At 40.7% G+C, this 19,570-nt stretch overlaps 1 protein-coding gene across 1 annotated transcript; it reads right to left on the reverse strand.

Moving 5' to 3' along the window:
• Window positions 1-1,002: 1,002 nt before the first annotated feature.
• On the reverse strand, window positions 1,003-11,818 carry LRRC31 (leucine rich repeat containing 31). The gene is made up of 10 exons (XM_041405959.1): window positions 11,796-11,818; window positions 11,174-11,428; window positions 10,134-10,283; window positions 9,580-9,747; window positions 6,970-7,137; window positions 5,930-6,097; window positions 5,021-5,188; window positions 3,773-3,940; window positions 2,492-2,659; window positions 1,003-1,322 (listed from the first exon to the last, which is right to left on the reverse strand). Exons 1-10 carry the CDS (start codon window positions 11,806-11,808, stop codon window positions 1,003-1,005), a joined length of 1,746 nt encoding a protein of 581 aa, XP_041261893.1. The 5' UTR covers window positions 11,809-11,818.
• Window positions 11,819-19,570: the final 7,752 nt, after the last annotated feature.

Consider the following 19,570-nt stretch of genomic DNA (forward strand, 5'->3'; position numbering starts at 1 on the left):
AGAATTGCTGAGGGGGGCCTTAGCAAGTTAGGAGGGTGCCACTGAATGATCCTGTTGTGCCTCTCCTCCAGGAGAGTGCTGCAGCATGTAGAGATGCTCAGAGCTAATTGAGCAGTACTTTATCCCTCAAGCTGCCTCAGGATTTCTCTAAGACTCCTCACTCAGTGGGCAGATCTAATATCTTTACTTCCTAAAATACCTTACCAATGAATAATCCCACTGCAGTCCTGGAGCTCACGTGTGGGTTAACATGCTCCATGACACAAGTGACTGTGCCAGAATTTGGCACTCTGTAACCAAAATTCTTGTTAAAGTAGCAGGACATGTCTCTGATTTAATGTACCATAGCTTTTTCCTTGCCCCTAAGACTTGCAAAGACACCAAATAAGTGTTTCTTACCTTGATTTTTTGCTGATTCTCTACACAGAGATTCATCTGATTCACCTACACTATGAGATGGCATCAAGGGCCAGAGCAGAGACAGAACAGCTCCTTCTATATTCTCCTTGCTGGACCAATCTATAATGTTGAGTGGTTGGGATGGACTCCAAATCACCCACTTATGATTTAATTAATTCACAAAGAGGCGAAAGTTTCCGGAGAGAAGAAACTAACATTTTAAACATGGAGGTTTCAAGTATTTTCACATTAGAGGTATTTTCTGAGGCCACATTCACACTGCCCACCCACCTGCATTAACACAAACCTCAGCCCTGCCCTCCATGGCCAAACCTGCAGCATGTCCCTGTGAGCCAGCACTGCTCTGTGAGCAGTGGCCTTGGCAATATTCACAGCATGAAGATTGAGTAGTGTAAGCGTGGCCCAGAGAATCTGAAAGAACATTATGAAATGGAATGATCTATGTTGCAGAAGGTCAAATAACAGCTTTATATAACTGTGAAACTGTTTCAACAGATTATTAAAAACTGCAGTATTCTGAGACACACAATGCTTGGTTCATGTGCTGCTCCCAAAAGGCCTTCCAGACCCCTCCAACCTTCATCAACAGTCAAAACGAATGTTTCTTTTGTTGTCTTGATTAAAGCCTTCCATTTGCTTCCTCTGGGACTCTGAAAGGGCCCATCTTTGCATGGCCAGCTCTGCCAGGGCTGGCAGCTGTGTCAGTGCTGCCAACAACTCCCCAAACCATGGCCCACAGTCCCGGCAGGACGATGGCCGGAGGCTCACATCCAGCTCTGAGAGTTCCTTGAATGCTCCTAAACCTTGGCAGAAAACAGCCCAGCCTTCGTCAGAGATGTTGTTGTTATAACTCAAATCCAGCTTCTGCAATCTGGCTAAATGGCCATCTTGCCTCAGGGATGCTGCAAGAGATGACAAATACAAACACAATTAATAAATCCTGGTAACTGCTTTAAAAGCTTCTCAGGAAAGAGAATGGTATTTTCATACCTCATTTCAGCAGTCAAACAGCAAGATTTAACTCCTCAGCAACATAAAACCACTTGCTGCTGATCTCAAAAAGACAGTTTTATAACAGCTGAAGGAGTTTACAACATGTAAAGCACAGGCAGTTCAAAAAGAACAAAGTACTGAGTGTCAACCTGAAAACCTTGGAGTCAGTTGGAAGGAGGTTACATCAAGTGCCAATTGTAAGAGGCAGACAGGCTTTACAGGGAAATTTGGAAAGAGGAAAGCAAAACTATGTGAGGCTGCATGACTGACTACAACAGCCACCTCTCACTGTGGGAGGGCCAAATATACCTTAAAGATGTCCTTAACATATGATTGGCAAAGGAAACACCCATCAAGGATGATGGTTTTTAAAGCCAAAAGTATTTTGGCTTCACCTCACCAGATTTCACATTCCAGGGCCTTACAGTTGTCACACAGCTATTGCCAGTGTCAGACACTCAAACCCCTGAGTCAGGTCCACAGAATCATGAGTATAAAATCAACAAGTTTTTGAAAGGATCTTAGAATTTATTCCTTTCTCAGGTTCCTGTTTTCCAGTATTTTTTAGCAGCTGCTAAGAGGTGGGTGAAAACGTTTGTGGTTTAATTCTCCCCCAGTAGTCTGACTCCAGAAACAAACCTAATGGTTGGGAGCTGGTAGTGCCTGTATTCCTGGCTGTCAGCACAGACATTTTCTCTAAAGTACTGAGCCATAAAACAGTATCCAAGCAAAATAAAACTCCTCAGATGCAGCTTTTAATATTTGATATAAAAAACTGATGAAAACCCTACATTTTCTAAATTATGCTATTTTTTGTTGGTTGGGTTTTTTTCTTTTAGTATTAATAGATAAAAGTGCTTAAATATTCTTTGCATTTTAGCCTTTTCAGCTTTTCCACTGGGCATGTCCAGGACACACAGAAAAATGAAAACCCTTTTTGGGAAAAATACTCCTGTATTTTCCATGTTTTCATTTGATTCATGCAAAAAAGTGCTCAGCCCGTGGAACAAGCCCCTTCTGAATTGTGGTCTAAATGCCCCAGTTCCTTGAGTGCTAGTAAATACCATGTTATACTTACTGAGAAGTGCCAAATCTTCAGCCACCAGGTTACAGCTGCTCAGTCTTAACACTTGAATCTCCGTTGCAAGCTTTAGTGCTCCCAAAAGCAGCTTTAGGTTCCCACCAACGCACTTATTCCAAGAAAGGTCTAATATCTCCAGTTCAGGAAGGTGAAGGGCAGCCTCAGCTGAAAAGATTAAGACCAGCAACTTCTGCTTACTAAGAGAAAACAACATGGCCTCAACAGACACCTCACCTGCAATTCACCCATAAGATCCTAACAGCCTGATTGCTTGTGCTTAAAATGAATTCTTTTATCCCAATAAAAGTCATTAAAAAAAAAAAAAGGCTCTGCCTATAGAATCTATCAGGACTCTATGGAGAGGGTTTTTTGTCTTTCTATTCAAACTATTGCCTTGGCCTGTTGCACAGCTTTCTTTTAAATGATTTTATATCAATTTAAAGACAGTGATTTTTTTGCTGTGAACTCACAGTTTAAGGTGAGATGCTTTGTATCTTTTGACCGCTCTGATTTCCATGGTGTCACTCTTACATAACTGTAGTGATATAAACATAATACTCTTTCTGCAAGGTCCTCTAAGGACCAGCTTAGCTTGCTGCTGCTTCTGCTGGAGGCAGTCAAGTCTTACTCCAGGTTTAATGTCAGGAGTAAACAGTAGGAAAGAGAAGTGCACAAGACACAGTAACTGAGAAATCCCTCTGTACTATTTCATGTGCCATATGGAACACCTATCAAAGGCCACTAATCCAGAGATTTGCAATAAGTAGGCAAAAGAGGCTGAATTTACATATCCTGTGTTAGAGTGGACTTTTCTTCACAGCTGTGCAATATCTTTTCCACCCCTGCAGTCATTTCCTCCATTGCCCCATGCTGAACTCTACCCCAGAAAAATTCTACTGAAATTTTCACCTGCAGTGAGGTAAAACACCCTCGGTCAAAACTTTACCCCACTGTGTGAAGTGTTATATCCAGACTATGATTACAGCATAATATAAAATCATGTTTTTCTTTTTTCCCCAAAAATTAAGGAGTATATAAAAGCTCACTATCAGACAAAGGACTAAGAGAACTTCATCCCCTCAGGTATATTAGAGGAAGACATACAATTCTCTTCTCTTGCAGCCTGGTCCCACAAAGCACTGATTTCATCACAAGTTTTTACTCAGGACCTGAGGTACAATGTAACCATGATCCTTGGAGTTCAGCCAAAGGAGAAGGGAATGCTTTGTCCTGCAGGGATACACAGAGAATGGGCACACTTTAAAGAAACATTCTTACCTAGTGATGAAAGGGACTCTTCACCTAAGCCACAATTGCTGACGGTCACAGATCTCAGCTTTGGTAAAAACCTGAGCTTGCTCAGAAGAGGATCTGATGAGAGTCCTACATTTTTATTTGAGGATAAATCCAGCTCCTGAAGATTGGAGAGTAAAGGTATCACCTGGGCTACAAAAACATGAAAGATTTATTAGACAGTCACTGATCCATAACAAATATGTAGTTGTATAGCTTGACATAATTGTTGTGTAGCCTGACATGATTTCTTTTCTTTATAAATCAATCCAAAAGTCAAGGCCAGCCAAGTTTTTACACCCAAGTTCATGGTGAGTAATATTTTAGACCATAAATAGCCTTGTCATTTTCAGTAAAACTGTTTCAGAAGTATTCCATACTGTGTGGAAGGTTGTCAGAACATGGCTTCCTGGAAATTTTCTAGGTGAAGTAGGGAATTTCCAAATCCCTTCATTGTTAACTGAAACTTCTTTGTCTTAATGTTATTCTCTATTATAAAATAAATTAAGAATAAATTGTGATTGATATTACTAATACCGATTATTTCCTAAAGCTTCATCATCATCATCAAATCTTCAAGTTATCTTCTTTGTCATGGAAAACAGGAGGTGGGCAATATAGGCTTTGAGTCACGGGATTTTTTGTTGTTAAGAGTAAAAACAAAGTTATGATAACAAAGAGAGAGAAACAAACTGTCTCACAAATTGATTGGGAAATGCCTTTTTCTTCATAGTAGTGTTTATAGCTGCATCAATTCAACCTGGAGAAAGCACACAGCATCAGCAATGCAAGATCTCCTAAAATCACCCTCTTCTTGGTGTGCAGCTCACCAAGGAGGTTTTAGGCAGTTATGTTTCCATGCACATACCCACCATTAATCCATCCAGCTTATACCACTAGGGGCTCTGCCCCTGGATATTTCCTAAATTATTGATTATCCCAAAAAAGCAGTGTTTGGTGGCAGTTCCCACATTCCCACTGTGGGTCTGAACCACTGCAGATTCAGGTCCTCAGTCCCACATGGGATCAGACACTCTGAGATTTCCTTTTGTTCAGCAAAAACCCCATTCCATATTGATCAAGAAAGCTCTCACCCACACTGCATTTTCAGAGCTGCCTAACAAAAAATGTACTGAGCTCAGCTCTTGTGCCAGGCAGAATCTTTTATGTCTTTGAGATATTTTCAGAAGACAAAACCAAGATCCTTAATGAATTTCCTCAACATGTCCTTACACAAAACAGTCATGTCCTCTTCTGTGACACAGCACTGGTGAAGATCAAGGACTTCCAGATTTTTCAAGCTGGCCAAATGAGCTGTTGATGCTTTAAAGCCACCACCAATCTCTCTGTTACACGAGATGTCTAATTTCCTTAGCTCTGCAAGGTGCTGCAAAGCAGTGTCTGAAATGCAAAAGGGAACAGGTTGGTCACTGGCTGCCACAACAGCCCAGGTCAGGGCTTTGGCATCTATTTACTTCAACGTCAAAGTCTGCACAAGGTATTGCAGGCAAAGCTCCTGGGCTAAGCTCCAGTGTATAATCACAGCAGACATTCAGTAATGCAGCAAAGCTCCCTGTCCATGCAGCTCCATTCTTCTCCGGGAGAGCAGGTGAAGGTGAGGCCAGCTCATCCCTCACATCCAGTCAATCCTCAGCCCATTGCAGAAATTACTGCTGGATGTGCTCATTAATGCCAGTTGTATTGCCACATCCACTAGGGAGAGACACAGATAACAAGACCATTTCATGTGGCTTCACTGGACACTTTAAGTGGTAATGGTGAATTTGGATTTCCTTTGGAAAGCAGGATTAGCTTGTTAAAAGTTAGCTGCCTGTCTATGTTCTTGTCTATGTTCTATCAGGGGAAAGCTCGTCCAGGGAGCCACAGCCCTGAAATGTGTCTCAGATAAATGGTGTGGACAGTGGCTCTCCCCACTGAATTTCACAAGCTTGAGCTCAGGGAAGATAAATTCATCTCCTGCTGAAAGGCCCTGTAGACTTTTACCAATCATCAAACAGCAAATCATGATTGCCCATTAATACTGCCGAACCATCAGCAAAATCCCACCTCATTGCCTTTCCTAAATGGTTTTCAGAGGTACAATCTACTCAGAATGAAACTTTTCTGAACATAAAGTCTAACCTAAGCCCTGGAGGCTGTCTTGCTTTAATCCACACATGTGCAAGTTTAACTCTTTCAAGCCTGGCACGTTTTTCAGATCCTGAGCAATAACCTTCATGCTGCATCCAATGTTTTTGTTGATAGAGATATCTAATATTTCAAGGTTTGGGATCACATTTAGAAGTTCAGCTGGGAAAAGAAAAAAAGAAAAGAAAAGAAAACCAGAATTGGTAATTGTCTAGAATACATACAAGATGAACCCTAGAAAAATACAGCACCATGATAAACAGGAAGATGTGGCCAGGGTTTGCCTGTCAGTGTGGTTTAGACTTCCTAATTTTCTGCTCTACCTAAACAACACAGTAAAATAAAGACTGGATAGGAATAATGAAAATCTGTGAAAAATGTTTATAAAAATAAAAGTGGAAAAAATACAGGGACTCTTAGAAAAATACAGAGGAATAAAAAGCAGAAATACAAGCACAAAAAAAAAAAATTCTAATGAAAATACAGAGGAATGTCTGTTACATATGGGGCTCCTCCTGCAGTGGAGATGAGAGTCATGGGGCTTCTCTTTACTGAGCAAAAACCTTTTAAACACACAATGAGATAAAAAGACCACACAGGATTAAGCTACAATGGTGAGAGGACTGAAGGGAAGGATGGGCAGTGCTTGCCAACTAAGCCTAAATTCCCAATCCTCAGATCTGCTTTCCAATCCCATGGCTAATTACATATTCAGCTGCTTAATTTTGAGCAAATTGTGTTGGAAATTCTGGCACACATTTTTTGCTGAAGGTCTCAAAAGATACAGAAACCCTGGGCCACTGAGGCAGCCAGACTGTGGTTTAGGTCTTCTCAACCCTCCCTCATATGATTAGAGAGAACAACTTTATTCTTTGGAAGGAAGTGCACTAAATCCCCACATCATAAATACTGTTATAATGCAGAGATTGAAATAAATTAACTTTTCACTGATATTGAACTCAATACAGTCATTATCTAAGTCAAATAAGTTCCATTTTTGTGAAGCCAGCCTCAGTCCTGCTCCATGGACACACCAAGGGATTCTCCATCCTTTGCCGTCAGGTTACAGTCTGTAATTTTCAGACATTTTAATTTGCATCCTTCCTGAAGTTTTTTTGTCAGCAGTGATAGTTTTCCACCTATGTTACTGTTCCATGATAAATCCAGTTCTTCAAGCTGAGAAACAATTTCAAATGCCTCTCCTGCAACAGAAGTCCAGAATGAGTCATCCCATGTATCAATTTCAATGCAAACAAAAATACAGGTTTGGAATATATTAAAGAGGAAGGTTAGCTACTTAATACTCAAATTACTTTATGATGAATGTGTTTCCAGGAAAATTGATAAATAAATGAATTATTGCTTCTGCAGCAATGTTGTATAAAATCTCACATTGTCTGAGGAGCAACATAGATCACAAGTCATTGTCACAGTGCACACAAACCTGAAATTTATTCAGGTTCCCAAACCCTCATGAGGCTGTTTGGCCTGTGCTGGGACCAGAAAGACCAGCCTAGAGGGAAATCAATACAAGTGACAAGTCTGAATTTACTGTCCTGTAGAGTTCTCCTCTGTTTTATTTGGCAAATTTCCAACATCCTCTGTACTGCGTCCACAGGTCATTTTGGAGGGAATGAAAGAATTCCTCTCACAACTATTTCTGAAACATCAAAGTCTCATTTCTGACAGGAATTTCTGACTCACTTCATAAGAAACCAAGATGAGCATTGTTTTGACTCAAACTAACTTTCCCATGATTTCAAGGCAGACAGAACTGACTTTTACTACATTCAGAAATATCAGCCTTGGCACACCTGCCAATGTGAACTGTGTTAGTGCTTATTTGAAGTACTAACATCCTGCTGTAAAATCCAGCTTCCTAACTTCCTTTGTAGAGGAGGGAGGCAGAGCATATTTGCATAAACTCATTCCCAAAAAAGATCAATTAATCAGGCCATATGCAAATGCAATTTCAAAGTGTCATACACAATTTTTTGATCTAAAGTCTAATAATTGACAATTATATTTTAACAGTAATATCCTTTCATGTCTGTGTGGTTTTCATAATTAATTTTTCACAAAAGATTTATAATAGAAAAATAATTACTTCTGTAAGTGAATATCAGGGTTTGAGAGGAAAGGCCACATATTAATTCTTATTTTTGCATTTATTTTAAATTATTGCCTCAGTGTTGAATACTGAGCAATGCTCTACAGTTAAGAAGTGCAGCATAGCCTGTTTCTGTTTGACATGAAGACTATAGCTTTCCAGACACATTTTCCTCCCAGAAGATAAATAAAGGAATATAACTCCAGGAATTGTTTCCTATCACCTTTCACAGTCAAGCTCTGAGCAACACATAGAATAGGTTGATATTATGATTATACTTCAGACATTGATTTCTAAGCAGGATGTGCTGAGTCCACAAGAGGCCACATTTCTGCAGAGAAATGTGGACAAGGTCACACAGCCAGGATTGGCTTAAATACACAAGTTGTTTTCAAAATCACAGGCAAAATCAATGCAAACTGACTGTTGCTATTCCACGTGTCAAGGGCATCGCATTTTGTCTGGAAATTCAAGTTCTGTGATCAATTTTTTGTCTGTTCCAGCAGAAGCTAAACTGAACTGGGAAGGAAACAGCACTGAAGAACCTGGCAGAAAGAATCAATTGGAAAAATAATCAATAAAATTCAGAAGGAGAAAAAAAACCCCAACAAACAAAAAAAAAATCTATGAGAAGGGTTTGGAAAAGAATGAAATAAATTTGAAAATAGAAAATTAAATACAGATTTCACACTCATCAGAGACAGAGCAGTTATTTTCACCAGCTTTTGTAGAAATGCTTATTTCCTCCCCAAGAGATTGCATGACTCACTTTTGATCTACCACCATATATGTCACCTTATTTCTGAACCTTTCCTGGAAAAGGCTTGGACATGAATGACATAAACAAAGCCCAGCTTCACAACTCAGACCCAGTTTAGAACTTACAAAATAAGCAATAAGTTTTATAATTTCTAATTGATTGTGTTTGCCCTTCTTTTAAATACAAACCACAGATCCATTCTGGAGTAAACTCCAGGCCCAGAGGTGACTCTGTGCCAGAACCTGACTGTGCAACACCACCTTAAAAACCTTTCCATCTCACACTTTGCAGAAAGCAGGGTGCAGGCACTCCAAGCAAAGAAGCAAGCAGAGGAATAAGCTTCTCCTAGACTTGAAAGAAACACCAATTCATAAAGCTCTGAGGTAGCACTTCTGGTTTAATTCTTCTCCCAAAAGACCACTGGGTTTTCATGATGAGCACTGACCTGTCCTGCAGCTCCAAGATCTAAGCTGACCCTATTGTGATTGACCCTGCTTCTAGGCAAAAAAAAAAAAGCAATCCAAATTAAAAATATTCTTTCCTGCAAATAGGACTGGATTCTCTTCCCTTCTGAGTATGAAAGCTTCACACCCTGTGGAATGAACTCTGCAGAGCTACCTAAAGGTGTAAGGTGTAAGCCCAAGTTTCTACTGTTTCACAGCAGGAGTTTACTTTGCCCAGTGTGGAAGCAGCAGGAGTAGGATGTAGGAAGAGATGAGATGGATTACATTAGCCCCAAGCTGTCTGGAAGTAAATGTGCATGAAATCCTGTACCTAAGGAGATGACATCCTCAGCTGTCAGCCTGCAGTTGTTAAGTCGGAGGATTTTTAACAGGTTCACGTGATGAAGATGGGCAGTGAGAGCTTTCAAAGTTCCTCCAACACAGCCATTCCAGGACAGGCTGATCTCTTCCAGCTCTGGGAGAAACGGCAGTAAAGAAGCTGTAAGGAAAGAAAAGAAAAACTTTTCTGTCTGCATGTTTCTGCACACCCTGGATATCACTACATCTTAATATTGAGAAGTTTTCTACAACCAATGCAGAATTATAAAGCCATGACAATTTGTACCTCACTTTTCTTATCTGTAGCTCGAGCATAAGGACATTCATCTGCTTCACAGACCTGGATGATTTCTATATTTATATATATTACATAATTGACATAATTTATTAATTAATACTTCTCAGGGACCAAGGACCATTAGATGAAATGTCAATATGGCCTGTATAAAAGACAGGGAAGGGAAAAGAGGAGAGGGAATAATGGAACAGGCAAATAAAAATTAAAGAAATACATGAAGTGATTAGTTGAATAAAATATGCATTTACCCAACTCTGTTATATCTGCTGCACTTAGTGCACAATTATTTAGATCCAGATTCTTGCTGCTGGGTTTCTTTCCCAGTTTCTCCATGAACTGGTTAAATCTCTGCTCACCAGATGATGACTCTGCTTCAGAAGTGAGATGTGAAAGTCCATCTGAGCAACAAAGAAATAGGGCCCTGGTTATCTCTACCAATAAACACAAGGTGTAAAACCTCCCTGAGGCTGCCAGGTGAAGACTTTAGGAAATGAATTAAATCTGGCAATGAAGCAGGCTCTATTTTTCATCAATGTGGATCAACATACTGACTGATAAAATCACTATAGATCAAATCAATACAAAAGTCCTCTTGCATTTTCATACATCTGTGTAAGGTTGTTCCTGCTTTTCTGGGCTTTGCAAAGCAAAAAAATACAGAAAATAGCAATCCACTCTCAGTAGCTGCCCTCTTATCATTTCCCCAAACTAATCCAGACCTCTTAGGACAAATGATGGGGTTCTAAGCTTTACCTTCCATATCCCTTTGAAAAATAGTTCCATTTTCTCTGGAATGGATGTAAAGAGTATCCTTGTGTGTGCAAAATAATATCCATGAGGTATTCCCATTCCCTTCCCCTCCTCCTGCCCAATGCCAACTGATAGGAAACATCTGCTCCTGCTGTCTTCAGACTGCTTTAGCAGGACAGCAGGACAGAGACCCATCTTAAATAGAACAGGCCAAGCTACTGCTCAAAACTTGGCTCTGAAACCAAATAAGCTCTGGAACTAATGAGCTGACTTCAGCACTGACTCTCACATTGCAGACCAAGAGAGAAGTCACCCAAAGCTTTATCCTTCCTCAGCAATGTGGATCTCACTCCTTGCTTAGCATCCATCAAATCAGAGGGTATATCCTTGATAATGTTCTAATCAGAAGTAAATCCTGGCTAGAGGATAAACTGCAGGCAGGAAACACAGGATTTTGGCTAGCAAGAAAACAGCTGATTTTCTATGAAATTAAAATATATACACATACACACGTGTTTCATTATTGTACCAGCAATACCTTCTACAGAGAGATCTTCCTCTTCACTCGGATCATCAGCTCCATCATTGCTTATTTCTGTTTCTTCAATTTCCCTTCTGTCCTTGCCTTCAGATTTCCCAAAGTCAAAACCTTTGAAGAACTGTTTGATGGCTGAAGGCTGCTCTTGCCTTTTTTCAGGAGCACACTTCTTTCCTTGGAACTGTTTTATAACAAAGTCAAATGGGGAACTCTTTGGGTTGTTCTCTTCATGTCTATCCTGGCAGTTCTGGTCATCTTTCAGGGGATCAGCAGACAGAATTAGTGTGAATTACAATTAGAATTTAGTAATGTTTACTCTTGCTTACCTTTTTTCATAAGGGCAGATGCACTGAGAATTTACCACCATTGCCTCCATCCAACTATATATCATAGCCACAATACAAGAGTTCAAGAGCAGAGCACTTACAATCACAAAAAGCTGAGGCAATGTTCAAAATCTGGCATGAATGTGTTGCCACAGCTGCATTCCTTAGAAATACAAAAATGGTACAAACCAATGTACCTTGATGTGCATGCACAGTTACTGAGCTGTAGAGCAATCCTGCTTTCCCTGGCTGTGATTTCCTGCTGTAGAGAGGCATTATTTTAAACAAAGACATACCTGTCTTTTCCATTGGTACACCTGAGGTTCCTTCTCACACTTTTCAGTTTTTACAGCACTTTCAGGGTTTGTGGGATAGGTGAGCCATGGTATGCAAACAAAACCTCCCTCCTTTCCTTAACAGGAACTTTCCGTGCAGTTTTCTCTCACAAGTTTCCGTCTTCATCAGTTTGACAGCAGCAGCTCTGCACAAGTGGTTTGTGGGCTCTTTCCTGATATCTCTATTCCTCTGTACTCTGTCCCAAAGTCTGCCGTTCCTGGGGCTGAGAAGTCCACCCAAATGCTCCGATCATGTCCCAGCTTAGATCGCTCTCAAGGCAGAAATCAGGAAGCGGCAGCAAAATCTTCGCTACTGCTCACAAACCACTGCATGCCCCGGAGACAGCTGTTGTTAGAAGAGGCTGAGTCACCGCAGAGATCAGATTACAAGAGTACCTGAAGAAAAGCTCTTTGTTTTCCCACCCCTTTTGTCCATACTGGTCAGCAATAGTGCTGAGGCACAGCTCAGTAAGAAAAAGAGAGGAATGACACTCCTGATCATTTTAGGAGACCCAAGAGAAGTCACAATCATCTTCTGGGCAACACCATGATACAACTTTACAATGCAATCATTGGACACACCTTACGTATACCTCAAACTCCAGTACACTTTTTTTGTCTGTCTGTCCTAAAGTCTGATTTCCTCAATGGTGAACATCACAATTTCTGTCTTAACCGTATGCATGGCCATTTATGCTGAATCTCTTTAGCCTTGATAATCTTTTTCAGTCTATGAAGTCTTGTCTTTTGCAGGCTAGACCAGCCAAACCCTTCTCCCCTCCTGTGGCAAACTCTCCATTTCCCTTATCATTTCCTGCTTACCTTTGTCTGCACCTGGTGCAATATAATTTATACTTCCTCAAACACAAAGGACCATCCACTGTCTGTATACAGTCTGTATACACTACAGACATATGCAAACTGGAATGATTCTGGTGGGGAATGATAAAGCTGGTAAACAAAAACAGCCTGAGGAAGAGCTTGACTCAGGGTGAAACTAGACAAAGGATTCAGACAGGGTGGAATGAGGCACAGGGTGCTGCAAGGAGTCAACAGGGTAAGATGAGAAAAAAAGTGAACATCAAGAAAATCCTCTTGTATGTGAGAGGAACCATGCTGGGAAACATTTACAGCAGCTAGAAATGCACAAAACCATTGTGATCAACCATCCTTCTCTGCAGAAAAGGAGGGCACACTTCTATTCCCAAACAGAAAGGATCTCCAAGTTGACTTTAGGGTTTTCTGAAATCAGCATCTCACTACAGAGCTGTATCCCCATTAGGAATTTATACTAATTCAGGTGTCCAGGCACCTCAGCTATGCAGACAATGGAAAATCCCAGCATTTCTGTTGGTGAAGAACTGAATTTGTCAGTTCTTCAACTGTGCTTAACAGCAGAGTGACTGGGAATGAAGCAGAGACCAAGCAACCAGTGTTTGTGACCATGTCCTGGGCTCTCCTGGCCCAAGACTTCTCAATGCCCACTGCAGTTCAATGACAACAAGGAATGGGAATATTTGATAATCTCTGTTCTTTGAAACTGGGGAAATATTATAGCATGTTAAGCACCAATTACAGTGGTTAGGCTAGGCTAACTCACACGCTCTGATATCAGTATTTCAGGTGATGTGCTGCCAATTCAGAAGTTCTTTCACCACTTGAGGCTGTTGAGTGACAGTGACAATACCCCAGGGCACTCTGACAGCATCCCTGTAATTCCATCAGAAGGGAAACACAGTGACCTGGTCTCCTCTTCCTAAAAAGCAAATCCTTACCTTTTTTTTACATCAGCTATGAAAGAAGAAGTGCCAACAGGATTATCCCCCCAAAAAAGCAGGCTAACAAGAGCGAGGTGGCTGCACTAGGCTGCAAACATGAGCAGCACTTTGCAACAGGCCCGGGCTGTGCTGTGAACATGCGATACATCACAACAGCCAGGCCCAGCCATGCCCTGTTTGCTGCTCTGTCCATCTCCTCCCTCCCACACTTCTGAACAGGTGTCCTGCTCCTGTCAGAGCCCTGAGTCTGCGTCCTGCAGCGTGTCATGGACAGCACAGGGCAGGCTTAGCTTTTGGAGTTTAAAAATAATAGACGCCTTCCCCTTTCTATCCAGTTAAATGGTCTGAGACCATCTGCCGAGCGCTCAGTGTCACACTTGTTTATATCTACTCTTCCCTCTGTCTAGACCTGGGGCAAGGTTAGGAACAGAACCAATTTTGGAACAAAATAGTTTAAGTTGCATCCCACAAACCATCCATCGGGGAGAGATTAATGTGGATTTTTGTACTTTGCCTCATTGTGACTCCTTAATCCGGCATATATTCCAAAGAAATAATGCCATTAGAGGATTAGTGCCACAAGTTCATTTGAAAAAAAGGATTTGCAAACACTGAAATCCTATATTCTATGTGCTTAATCACCGAGTATCATTTTGGGGATTTCCTCTCCCTTTAGCAGTGTCTCTTTCAATGAAACCCAAGCAAATCAGCAACTCTGTTTTGGATGGCCCTTATTATCCACTAAAGGAAAACAAACCCCAAGCATTTGGTTAAAATAATACAGAGTCTAAACACCCTGGACTAAACCCATCCTTGGTGTTGTACAATCACAGTTACATCAGGGAGGCACTCGGCCCAATATTTATACAGAATGTAATGATTTGGGATATTTATCTGTCAGAGATTTTTGATTATCTGAGTGCTGCAGCACTTAAAAACACTGTGACCTTTGATTGCTTCCATGGCAGTTCCCTTCCCCAGCTTTGCCTCTGCAGGATACTCTTGCTTGGCCTGATTTGTTGGGGAGCGTGGAGCAAGGAATTGGTGGGGCTGGAAAAATGTTCATTGCCCCATGGTTGACTTTGGCAGTTCCATGTGTCACACTCTTGGGCTGTGCTGACTCAGAACACACTTGCCAGGAGCTGCTGCCAAGGGAGGGTAAGGAAGAGTGGCTTGGTCCAGCACCAGGTTTGCTGCCCTCATCTTTCCACAGCTCTCTCTATCCTCTCTCTCCTGCTCTGTCCCTTCCATTCATCCTCTGACTTTTATCCCTCGTAACTGAGGCAGGGGAATTCAGCCTTGCCCATACAGCTGGGAATCCCTCAGCTGACACTGATGCTGTGCTGTTTGTGCCAAACATCTGTATCACCCACTAATTTGATGCTGACTTTCTTTATAGCCAGGTGATCCACAGAACCACAGGGATTGGCTTTAGGACCAGAAAAATCCTTCAGAACAGACTGCACACACAATGGGCTGGAAGGACCATTCCCCAGGGAATGCCTGCCTGACCTGAAGGGGCTGCACACTTGGCAGGACAAGGCCAGGTTCAAGGCCAAGTTGGAAGGGCTTGGAGCAACCTGGGAGAGTGGAAGGTGTCCCTGCCCATGGCAGGGGGTTGGGACTGGATGAGCTTTGAAGTCCTTTTGAACCCAAGTCATTCTGGGATTCTGTGATAGTCTTGCAAGGTCTAGTGCTGGATGAACTGGTTGTGTGCAGAGCTGTGTGACAACCCCTGTTGTCACTGATTTATTATAGCTGTAAGAATCCCAACCTTTGCATATTCCAGCATAAGCAGCTAAACATGAACTGTAGAATCCTAAACCATATTTTTTTATCAAAGCCAGAATTTACATTACTTCCTATTAAATATTGACAACAAGTAGATTTTTCCAACTACTAAGTCATATTGAATTTGCATTTTGAATTCCATAAAAAGCAAGACTTATAGATCTATTGCACAAAATGTACATTTATGCACACAGTGCAGATACTTTTAACATTCAGATATCAAGTTACTCCTTTTAAAACTGAGCTACACAAATGCAAACTTAACTTTCAGTCTCTATTACAATGTACTAGACTGATAGAGAAGATTTTCAGTCTGGAAAATTCTTTTTGGTTGAACTTCTGCCAGGATTAATCCCCTTTCAGTTAATCATTTACATGAATGGGCAATCTGCAGAGTTCATGCAAGGCCTGCAAACTATATTAATTACTAGAAACCTAATTACAAATCAACAGAGTCACAGGATCAGTGGTACCTCCATACGGTACCATCTGGTACAATGGAGCTGGATAGTTCAGCAAAACTCCCCATTCCATTCTGTGGAACCTCAACCTGAATGTGTGTTGCCAGAGAAAGCAAGTTTATGCAGATATAGGAGCTGGTTATAAAGCATTTTTAGGGCCATCCTTAATGACAGCATCCAATCCCTGTATTCTGATTGCTGTTTCAAAAGTGACTTCCAAAAAAGTATTTGTTCAACACTTTTCTTTTTGAATGTGATACTAATGCTGTCATTACTTGCCTTTGCACATCCAAAAATACCCTAAATTCATACAAAAGATAATGAAAAAAATACTAAACAAGCAAATATGAAAATGTGTCCACCATAAAATCCTTAAAGGTAGTACCTTATGTGTACTGTGATTTGCTTCACTAATTATTACTCCAATTTAAAAGCTATGTTCAGAAATTCCGTAAATGACAGGAACATGGGACAGTGCAGCTTCCATTAAAATTTAATTTTACCAATGTATTTTATCTTTCAGCAAATGGCCAGTTTGAAAGTTTTGAACAAAACCTATCAGTCTTGTTTTATACCCTGTTAGCCAAACAAAAATTCAGGTCTTTAAAATCTCAGCTTTTATGGTTTTACATCCAGACTTTCTAAGCCATTTGGATGCAAGGTCACAAAAAATCCAGTATTCTTTCCACAAATAATGTTTGATCAATTGACTTTTCAAAGGAATTCAAAGGAATTTTCAAGGGTTAGCCATATTTCACCCCTGAGGTTCACTCATTGGCTTTTGGAATTGAGATCAGCCACACTAAGTAAAATTGAGTAGCTTCAGTTTTACCCAAAGTTTGGCTCCAATTCTCCGTGATTAATTCCCAGATTTCCCTTGGGAATGAGCGAGCTATGTAATCCACCTAGTCTCCCCAAATTCTCTCAAGAACAGTAGTAAATACAATGTTTTTCCACTAAACAACCAATCATGTTACAACCTGTCCCCTTTGCAGTACCTGCTGACCTTGTCAGTGTGATTTAGTACAGGACAACACCAAAGGTGGGCACTTTTCAGGGTCCTGCAGCTCAGGAAGGAGCAAAATCATCTACCCTGCTACCAAGGGATTGGGGAAAAAATTAACTCCCAAGGAGTGTTCCAGCTTGAAGGACATTCTGCACAGCCAGTCCATTACAGTGACACTCACACAGGTTTGCCTCTTCCCTTCTCTGGTTGGTTTTCAATTTCATGTGGACCAAAATCCCATTTGTAAGGCAGTGTGTCACTGTGAAGTCTGGTGTTTGTTTCTAATCCTAGGACACAGCTTCAAGATCATTCTTGACCTGGTCCCACACTTACTAACCCATCCATCAGACCACCCCCTCTTTACTTTGCTTCTGGCAACTGTGCTCTTCTAGATTAGACCTTTCTGGGGGAAACGTGGAAGGAAGCAAGGTTTAGCAAAAGAATCTGCTATGTCTGAACACAGATTTCATGTTGGAAAAGGGCTGACCTGTGATAAATAAGCCATTTATCAAGTTCTGTCCCTGTCCATTTCATGAAATCTCTCTGTTAAAGTGCACATAAGTAGATTTTTATCTTGCTCCAGTAAACATGATAAGAAGAAACAGGGATTGTCACTCTTTCACAGATTCCTCACTTAGGACAAGACAGCATTTAGAAAGAATGGATTAAAACCTGCTTAGGCTCTAGTTTAGCAGGTTCTCTACTTCTACAAATCCATTCCAGCACTGCATTTTGGTAACCAACATAATTCTTGAACTGTCTATTAATTATTAGACAATAAAATTGTCTAATACAATTTTTACCTTCCATCTTGAAGACCATAAATCCTGTCAGCTAAGCTATGTCTGCCATAGATTTTGTCAAAAGGGAACAAAAGGGCACATCCTGGTACTTCAGGAATTGTGAAAGATGGGTAGCAGTTGACATTTCTTTGGAAATTAATCGAGAGAATATCTTTACTCTTAATTCAGCTTTAGAGTAGTACCCAAACTGCCCAAAGCTCATTAATTTCTGTTCATAACGAATTCCCTACATGTCTCTCTGTCCCTCCTGTGGTGCTCTGCCATTTTTCCTCAAGTGAAGACACCCAGCAGGAACAGGAATGCTGAGGGATCCAGACATGCTCTCCTGCCTCATGCCTGCAACATCCAGGCAAGAACAACTTGCTCTTCCCTGCAGAGGGACACTGAAGCATCTTCATGAACTGTGTTTGTCACAGTTCACTACAGCACACACCAATCCTGCTTCTGTGCCAGAATCCAAGGGCTACGTGCCAGAGATCTTGTGAAGCAGAGTTTCTCTCTCCAAACTTCCCTCACTACGTAAAACAGGAAAAAAATAAATATATAACCTTATTATATTGGGTTTGTTTCTACCTCAGAAAGTATTTTTTTTCTGAGAATTAACTTTTTGAATCATGTTTTCCTGAAACATGACATACATGGACTAAATCATCTGATGAAAAATGGATGCTGATGCAAGTTTTTACTTTTATTTATTTGGCCAACCCCACATCTTACACAGCATTTGCTGCAGCCTCACCCAAACAATCTTGAAAAAAATTCCTGTAAAAAAACTTTTTTCAAGACTATCTACTATTACATTTCAAGTCATAGGCAGTTATGAACTGAGTGGACTGAACAAAAGGTGAAAATGGTCTTTAAACTTAGAATGCTCCTTTGCTTCCTTGTCTGCTTACACATGCAAAGATTTGGACAACCACATGAAAACTATTCTCAGTTCATTTTAACTGGTCTCTAATAATTTAATTTTTTTAAAGGAAGATCTAAAATTATTTCTAAAACCCAGTAGTGGATTTTTAAAGCAATATTTCTGGATGTGATTTTTTTCTGTATAAAGAAAGTCCAGGTAGCAACAAAACAGACACAATGGAATTTAAAACAAAAATATTTAGAGTCACAGTCACTTCAAAAAATTTAAATAATTCCACATTAAAACCAATATATTTTGTGTTATAAAAAAGATTTTGTTTTCTGTGGGGTTGTGCAGAGGTAGAGCAGAATTACACCCCTTTGCTAATGCTAACACTTCCCTGAGAGTGATTTTCAATAGGAATGAGCCTATTTCCCCCAGGTTTAGGCACTGTGTTAGTGTTTTAGAGAGAAAAAGGGGCAATATTTTGTTGTTGTAATGAGCACCTGATGAATTTTAGGCAGGTGATCAAGGATTAACAAACACCCCACCAGCTGACACAGATATTGGAAGAAACTAAGCACTCCCTGACATTTCCAAACTTGCCATTTCTAGGCATTGGTTCTGAGAGCCAAGTGATGGCCAGTGAGAATTAAAGAGTAAATTGCCGGCTTGAGCAGTATAACCAACTGATCCCTGTGTTAGCCTCACAATATGCTTAACAGGATTTCCACCTTGCAGCTCCCCCCAATCCCATCAGGTACACAGCTCTGGGGTGTCACACTTCTGGGATGACTCCTTGCCAAGTCAGAAGCACACCCTTTCTAAAAATCAGTATAAATAGGTAACACAACAGGGGAGAGCCAAGCAATTCCAAACCTTGTCTTGTATTTCTTGTTGGAACAGGAAGATTTTAAGTGAATGCATCAAGCATCTTAAAAGCTAACAACGGCTTAGCAGGTTAAATGTGAAATAGGTTTATCAGCTCAGTGCAGTGCTCTTCGTGTAATTATGTTTTTACAGCCTGGTTAGGGGATGGTATTGGAG

The sequence above is a fragment of the Onychostruthus taczanowskii genome, unplaced genomic scaffold (genome assembly GCF_017590055.1).
Source record: "Onychostruthus taczanowskii isolate IOZ18803 unplaced genomic scaffold, ASM1759005v1 scaffold24, whole genome shotgun sequence".
NCBI classification, from domain to species: domain Eukaryota; kingdom Metazoa; phylum Chordata; class Aves; order Passeriformes; family Passeridae; genus Onychostruthus; species Onychostruthus taczanowskii.

Coding starts and splice junctions, on each gene's coding strand:
- LRRC31 (XM_041405959.1), bottom strand. Junction 9,748..10,133: donor AGCAGATATAACAGAGTTGG/GTAAATGCATAT, acceptor CTTTCCTTACAG/CTTCTTTACTGCCGTTTCTC. Junction 5,189..5,929: donor AGACAGCCTCCAGGGCTTAG/GTTAGACTTTAT, acceptor TTTGCATTTCAG/ACACTGCTTTGCAGCACCTT.